General features: G+C 35.9%; 1 protein-coding gene across 1 annotated transcript; it reads right to left on the bottom strand.

The window, feature by feature from the left end:
- Window positions 1–754: 754 nt before the first annotated feature.
- On the bottom strand, window positions 755–5,182 carry LOC146575768 (uncharacterized). The gene is made up of 6 exons (XM_085272501.1): window positions 5,149–5,182; window positions 3,926–4,489; window positions 3,783–3,838; window positions 3,407–3,524; window positions 3,149–3,254; window positions 755–1,912 (listed from the first exon to the last, which is right to left on the bottom strand). The coding sequence occupies exons 1-6, from the start codon at window positions 5,180–5,182 to the stop codon at window positions 1,750–1,752; spliced, it is 1,041 nt and encodes a 346-aa protein (XP_085128627.1). The 3' UTR covers window positions 755–1,749.
- Between the last annotated feature and the right edge of the window lie 2,413 nt (window positions 5,183–7,595).

The following is a 7,595-nucleotide window of genomic DNA, read 5'->3' on the forward strand; positions in this document are numbered from 1 at the left end:
ATTTATTCAAATAAAGTGGTCGCTTTTTCTAAATATAGCAGAAAATGTGATTTACCAATTAGAGGCAGTACACAGTAGCCCATAAAGGTTAATATATGGTTTAAATAATCTGATGCTACATGCTGGAGGATCTTCTGCTGGGAAAAGTCAGTCAGTGCTCAGCCGCATATGGGGAACACAATGGCTGTACATCACTTTGGATCAACTTCTGGAGTAAACATATGCTTGTCTTGGACAATCATTGTATATTTTTTTAATATAAATATAATCCAGGTAATATGGAATTGACAATTCTCTAATTGGTAAATCTACATTTTCTAGTAAAGTGGTCAAGAGCTATTTAGAAAAAAAAAACTTCCAATTTATTTAAGAAAAACAAAACAAAAAGTCGGTGATGTCAAGAGAAATACAAATAGAAAAAGCAAGGAGTGCGATGTCGTGATGTCCCAGTTTTACGCTGGATCTTAATACAGCTTACTACACAGTAGTTTATGCATATTTCTCTCCATATCCATGTAACAAGATACATCCACATTAAAGGAGTATGTATAGGTTTCAAATAAACTGAGGGAAAGTTTTTTTCATCTGAACAACCGTTGAACCACAATAGTTTACTACGATTTAAATTTTAATGTAAAATGAACTGATGTGAATGTCCTATGATAACTTCAAATGTTACCTTTGAGTTTTTTTGTTTTTAGAAGGGAAATACATTTAGTTAGTTATTTATCAAAATATTTATTTTTGAAGTGATTGAAACAACACAATTTTCTTTGTTTATTTAGTTGAGCCTTAATTTGCAAAAATCATTGGGATTTTCCAACAGTGGCCAATCTACAAAATTTTACATGGGATGCAAAGGAGGGGCAAGTTGTCTAGGCAGGGTGGCACATACATCTTCAGTGAAGTGAAATCCCCCTGTTTAAATGGAGTCAATAATACAGCCACAAAAACTCTTTAAAACTATTTATTGTATCATTGTCTCTAAGAAAACAAAGAAAAGGTGATTTTTTTTTTTTACAAGTTTTAAAGTAGAAAAACTTAGTGTAATAAAATCATTTGAATGTAATTATGTATGCCTTTATTTGAAGGGACAATAAGAAAGACAGTTTCATTTAGGCAGTCTTGGCTTGTGAAGAATGAATTTACACATGCTGATATATATTTGCATTTGCACAAGTAGGACAATAAGAATAGGGAATACCCTCAAAACAGTTATGTCACATTATTGATTTCAGAAGAAAACAGAAGATAAAGGGAATAACCCCATATCCCTTCTTCACCTAACTTTGACCCCCTTCTATTTCTGGACGTCACATCTTTTGAGATATATGAATTTTCATTCATATGAGTACGAGTACACTTAATTTCATGTCTTATTCAGGGTTAGCTATTTTCTCTTCAGTTAGGTGTACGATTAGCCAATTTTTACACAAACATCCATTCTTACATGATATGTTTTACAGATAAAAATCATGTTTATTCACATTCTACAGAAGAAAATATCAGCTATTTGTTTAATTCTAAAAGCAAAGTAAAACATGGTAATCAACAATGCTAAAGGAAAACTGAGTATAGCAAAGAAAAAGTATGGTGTATAAATGCAGCACACTTCTATGATTTTGTAGCTTTTGTCAAAAGTAATGTTCCACCAAAGAAACTTCCAACTAACGTGTCAGTTTGTGGATATAAACACAGCAATCGTTTAATTTATTGTCTGCAATGTCAGCTTTACAGAACCATTAATCCTCATTTTTTAAGTTCATTTACTTTCAAAGTGTAATAGTTCTCTTGTAATTTTAAAATTTTCAGTTGCATTTTTATTTTTTCCCTCTTCAGTTGATCAAGATCCATCGTATTCAAACCAGAGCTGGCTGAGGGCCCAGCCGACGGGGCCTCCGTTATGTCCGCACTGCAAGTAAAAACACTCTTGTTTATGGAATTTTTTTAAAATATATTTTTTATATATTTTGTCTAGAAAGAAAACATATTCTTAACAAGCAATTTTTGCACAAGAAAATTAAGCTCATTCAAGAAAAATGTCTGAATGTTCTCAGTCATCCAGGTCATTGTAGTCTAAGGAGCTTTGAAAGAAAAGTGTCTGGACTTCTTTAAATAGCTTGAAGACGTTTCACCTCTCATCCGAGAAGTTTCTTCAGTTCAGAACTGAAGATTCTGGTTCTGATTCTTGAAATAAGAAAGATAATCTTATTCTAGAAGAATAAGATTATCTTTCTTATTTCAGGAGTAAGGCCACTTTAACGACTTTTCAATTTAAGAAATGCATAAAGGCAGCCAGCCCAGGTGTCACTGTCGGAGAAAGAAGACCCAGTCGCACACAGATAACAATTGATCACTTATCTGGCAGGTAATACTTAAATACGCAAACGGTCCAAGAATACTACCAGACTTAGTGCAATACTTCAGCACTGACTGTCATTCAGCCACACCAATAAATAGTCCTGCCTAAGAGAGCGGCAGCACTAGGTAAACAATCGCCACAAAGCCGGAGAGAAAAAGGAAAGAAAAACAAGAACAAACAAACACAGGCAGGTCGACCAGTTGGGGAACCGTCCGGTCGACCAGGCTTGAGTCTGACCCATGGCCTTTTGTTGCATGTCTTCCCCTCTCTCTCCCTCTACTTTCCTGTCAGTTCTTCACTGTCTCTATCAATAAAGGCCAAAAAATAAAATATAAAAAATTTAAATCTAGACTTACCTATAGAAAGCTTTTTTATTTATGTGAAAATCTAAATTAAACACTAAAATAACAAAATAATTCTTCAAAATAGCTTGTTCAAGAAAGCATAATACTCATTATAGGTAAAAAAAAATTTAATAATCAGTGTCTTTCCTTGTAATAATTCAAATTTTCTTAAATTAATCACACATTTTAGACAGTTTTGCCTAATTTAGGCATAAAACAGATTCATTTGCTAGTTTTAAGGATTCTAGCAAAACAACTTACCCAATTGGCAGATTTTTTCTCTCAAAACTAGACAGTTTTGTCAGATTTAAGAATATTTGGCTAATTTCAAGTAGAGTTGCTTTTGCAGTGCGAGAAATAAATGCCGTCGAAAAACAACCCTTTAAGACTGTGTGAATAAATTCAAAATCTTTGCCTAAATGATATGAGAGCTTTATCTTACCCCCCTTCTGGCCTCATGGATTGTAAATCAGCTACTTTGTGGCCAGAGCAGTGAACAGCTTTATGCTCTTGCTGATCTGACACGGCCAGAGATTCACAGGAAGGACCTGTACATTTAGAAAACATGTTGGAAAAAGAAGACCAGAAGAGATCAAAAGAAATAATAAAAAATAAAACAAATACATGAAACTTTTTCTAGAAAAAAAAAAAAAAGCAGAAAAAAAATCATGCTAGTGATTCTGGTTTTTGAACAACTCACTCAGTTTGTCTTCAGGTTCTTTCTTAACATTCAGCTGTTTGATTGCTGTGTTCTTTACCACATCTCTGTTATTTCCACTGACTTCAGACCTTGGCATGTCAGGACGATGTCTAGTCTTCTGTTTTAAAGACAACAAAGAATATATTTGTATTTATTTTAAATAGTCGGACTGGATGTTGTCAAAGCATACATTTGTAATTTGTCATGCTGAACCATAATATTTGCCAAATTTCTATCTTGATGACGGTGCTGGTGTAAAGCAGAGTACTCTAAGATGGTTAACATACTCAAAAGTTCCAGCAATGTAAAGCACAGTGAAACATTTAAATAAAATAATCTGTCTTGCCTCAGGAGGGATGTTAATGATACACTTTACCTCTTTCATCTGTAATGCATGTTTTCCAGGTGTTGGAATTGCACTTGTTACTCTGTCTGAAAAAAAGAGGAGAGTTATTTTCATACACAAACAAGGTCTTTGTTATCCAAACATACCAATAGGAAATATATTGGAAATGTCACCTATGATACCATTGCTGCCAGTATGGTTAGAGGCAACAGCAGGCACAGTCTCTTCCTCATCATTATCATCTTCTTCATCCTCATCTTCCTCAGTGCTACGCTGATCGTCACCAACATCATCTTCATCCATATCCTCATCTTCATCTTCAACAAGATCTTCCTCGCTTTCTTCTTCTTCAGAAGAGCTATAAATCGGTGTAGCATCTTCATCTTCAACAAGATCTTCCTCGCTTTCTTCTTCTTCAGAAGAGCTATAAATCGGTGTAGCATCTTCATCTTCAACAAGATCTTCCACGCTTTCTTCTTCTTCAGAAGAGCTATAAATCGGTGTAGCATCTTCATCTTCAACAAGATCTTCCACGCTTTCTTCTTCTTCAGAAGAGCTATAAATCGGTGTAGCATCTTCATCTTCAACAAGATCTTCCACGCTTTCTTCTTCTTCAGAAGAGCTATAAATCGGTGTACCATCTTCATCTTCATTTTTCTTAGTGTCAGGCTCATTATCTTCATCCATATCATCATCATCCTCTTCTCCATCATCATCTTCATCTTGATCCTTGGGTTCTTTCAAGAGATGTTTAAATGTTTAAAATATTACAACGTACATGGAGATTTTTGTGACTTTTTCTATGCAAATACTCTTTTTTTTCTGAAATCCTGTGGTGTATTTGTCAAAACTACTGAAGTCTTCAAACAGCTGATTAAAAACAATATAATAATGTTTGCATGCTTTTGATTCATATTCTCAAACATTCTCTGGTTTTGAGGCACAGATTTAAAAAAAAAAAAAAAAAAAAGCAGACAAACCTGTTGAGAGTTTGTGGGACTCAAGGTCTGATGATTGTGGTTTTCTTTTCTTTTGTCTATAATCTTTAGCAGTTAGATCACCTTTCTGTGATAAGTTAATTCAACAGTTTATTTAGTGAAATCTGATTTTTGTAGATTCATAAAAATGAAACAAAGTACCTTGAGCCAAAAGCGTAGAGTTTTTCCTTTGTGGTAAATAGATGACTTCCATTTTCTGCATGGCTCTTTTCTTGCAAGCTTCTCAAACTTAGATGGAGTGTAAACGAAGCCTTTACGGTAAATACATGCCTCACCTATATTTATAAAGAAAAAAAGTAATCGTTTTTATGAAAAAGTTATTCATTGATTGATGTATTTATATATGTACAAAAGAGAAAAGGAAAGACTGGTAAGAAAACAATACTGTATGCACTTACCTTTTCTCATCTTCTCTTTATCCAGGATGCCCATTTTGGTTCCACATTTTACATGCCAGAGGTCTGTTTTTTGAATAACCAAAAAAAGAAGAAGTACTTTCTCCATAAAAATATATATTAAATGTATTTTCATGGTCAATGTACAATGTACTAATAATTTGCAATTGTAGAAGTTGTATAAAGAGAGATGCCAGTTGTTGCGACTTTCATCCGTAAATAAAGCCGCGGCCGGCTGAGTTGGTTGTGTCCCTGTGACGCGCCTCCAATAATCCATAATGAGTCGAACTTGTACTTTGCGCATTTATTTTAAGAACAAAACAAGAACAAACATTTGCGCTTTCAATCAATTTCCAACTAGCGCATGGATTAACTGGTGTGCCAAAAAATGACGGTCAACAGAAAAGTTTGCCCACAAACCACTCACCCAACACACCTGCTGCGAACACCGACATCAGGTAAATAGACTGTGACCACACCCACATACCATCACCTGAGACGCAGGTAAAGCTATACACCTGTGCCACCAAAACAAAAAAGGAAAAACATAAACATTGACTTTGGCTCTTACAATACCGGCCCCTAATTATTATCTTTTAAATAATAATTACAAAATAATCAAGTCTTACATCATTTGCTTGTTCATAAAACATTTCAATCGCCCTTTAGTGCAACATGCATCAGTACTACTACTTGTGGTTCACCATCTGTGAGGTTAGTAACCCATAAATAAAAGGAGTAGGTCACTTAAAGTTTATCCAGTCAGTCCAATATGTTAAATATTCTCTGTTTCCTGCAACAGACAGACTTTATTTATAGGTCTGTTTAGGAATCCAGTTTTTGTCTTGATCCGAAGATGACGAACAAATCCCCTTTTGTCCTGGATTGTCTCTTCTATTTTTCCAGTTATCCAGGAATTCCGTGGTGCGGAATCATCAACAATGATCACAATGTCTCCTGGCATGAAGTTTCGTTTTGGGTTGCACCATTTCTGTCTTTGTTGCAGTTGTGGAAGATATTCTTTAATCCACCTTTTCCAGAATAAATCTGACATATATTGGACTTGTTTCCATCTGCGACGAGCATATATGTCATCTTTTTGAAAACATCCTGGTGGTAATGATGGTGCAGTCTTAAGAAGCAACAGGTGGTTTGGAGTAAGTGCTTCAAGGTCATTTGGATCTGTAGAAGCCTTTGTAATAGGACGACCATTCAAAATAGCTTCAGCTTCACATAAAACAGTCCTGAGGCTCTCTTCATCAAGACTTTGTACACTTAAGGTGGAATTAAGAATCTTTCTCACAGATCTTATAAGTCTTTCCCATACACCTCCATGATGTGAGCCAGCTGGGGGATGGAAAGTCCATTTAATGCCCTTTTGAAGAAGGGTATTGTGTATACGACATTGATTCCAATCTGCTATCATTTCCTTCAGCTCACGATGGGATCCCACAAAGTTGGTGCCGTTGTCAGATCGCAGTTCTTTTACTTGACCACGTCTAGCAATAAAGCGACGAAGGGCATTGATAAAAGAGTCTGTGTCCAGTGATGATGCCATTTCAATATGAATGGCTCTTGACGCTAAACATGTGAATATCACACCATAGCATTTTACAGTAGTCCTTCCACGTTTCACTAGAAACGGTCCGAAATAGTCCACTCCGACATACGTGAATGGTGGTTCATCAGGAGTTACTCTGTGTAGGGGCAGGTCTGCCATTTGTTGTTGTCCTGGTGGGGCATTTACGCGCCGACACACAATGCATTTAGCCACAGTTTTTCTTATAGGTACTGTGACACCTGAAATCCAGTATTTTTGACGCAGTTTAGATAACGTGGTTACGACCTCCATGACCCACCGCTTCATGGACATGTTGAAGGATTAGGTTAGAAATGTGGAAGTCTTTGGCCAGAATAACAGGATGTTTTCTCTCTTCTGGCATTGCAGTTCTACTGAATCGTCCACCAACTCTCAACACACCTTCTTCCAGGATGGGAGTAAGTTTATAAATGTGACTGGTTCTCTTAACATTCGATCCTTTTGTTAAACAGGAGATTTCATCAGCAAACCGCTTCCTTTGACAAAAGGAGATTATAGCCATTTCAGCGCTAATCAGCTCCTCAACTTTGAGACTGCTCGTGTCCAGACAGTGTTTCTTCATTTGAAGTTCAAGATTTTGTTCAGGATCATGTTTAATCTGTAGTTTTCTTTTACTGTAATGTAGAAGCAGTTTTTTAACTCTCAGAATCCATACTACTGCACGCTTCAGCCGAGTCCAGGATGAAAAATACTGAATGAAGTGAGAAACCGGATCCATTTCTTGTGACGTCTGAACAGCATTCACTGTTGCTTTAATTTCTGCATCGCTTGATGAGAGTTTGTTACGTGCCAAGGGGTGTGGCTTTGCTTTTGTACTCTGTTTTGTGTTCTATTCATCTTTCAGGCGTCA

The sequence above is a fragment of the Mchenga conophoros genome, linkage group LG4, assembly GCF_057382185.1.
Source record: "Mchenga conophoros isolate Kocher_MC1m ecotype Shallow Benthic linkage group LG4, M_conophoros_male_GT1.1, whole genome shotgun sequence".
NCBI lineage: Eukaryota > Metazoa > Chordata > Actinopteri > Cichliformes > Cichlidae > Mchenga > Mchenga conophoros.

Coding starts and splice junctions, on each gene's coding strand:
- LOC146575768 (XM_085272501.1), bottom strand. CDS start 5,182: ATGGGCATCCTGGATAAAGAGAAGATGAGAAAAG. Junction 4,490..5,148: donor TAAAGAGAAGATGAGAAAAG/GTAAGTGCATAC, acceptor ATCTCTTGAAAG/AACCCAAGGATCAAGATGAA. Junction 3,255..3,406: donor AGAACCTGAAGACAAACTGA/GTGAGTTGTTCA, acceptor CTAAATGTACAG/GTCCTTCCTGTGAATCTCTG.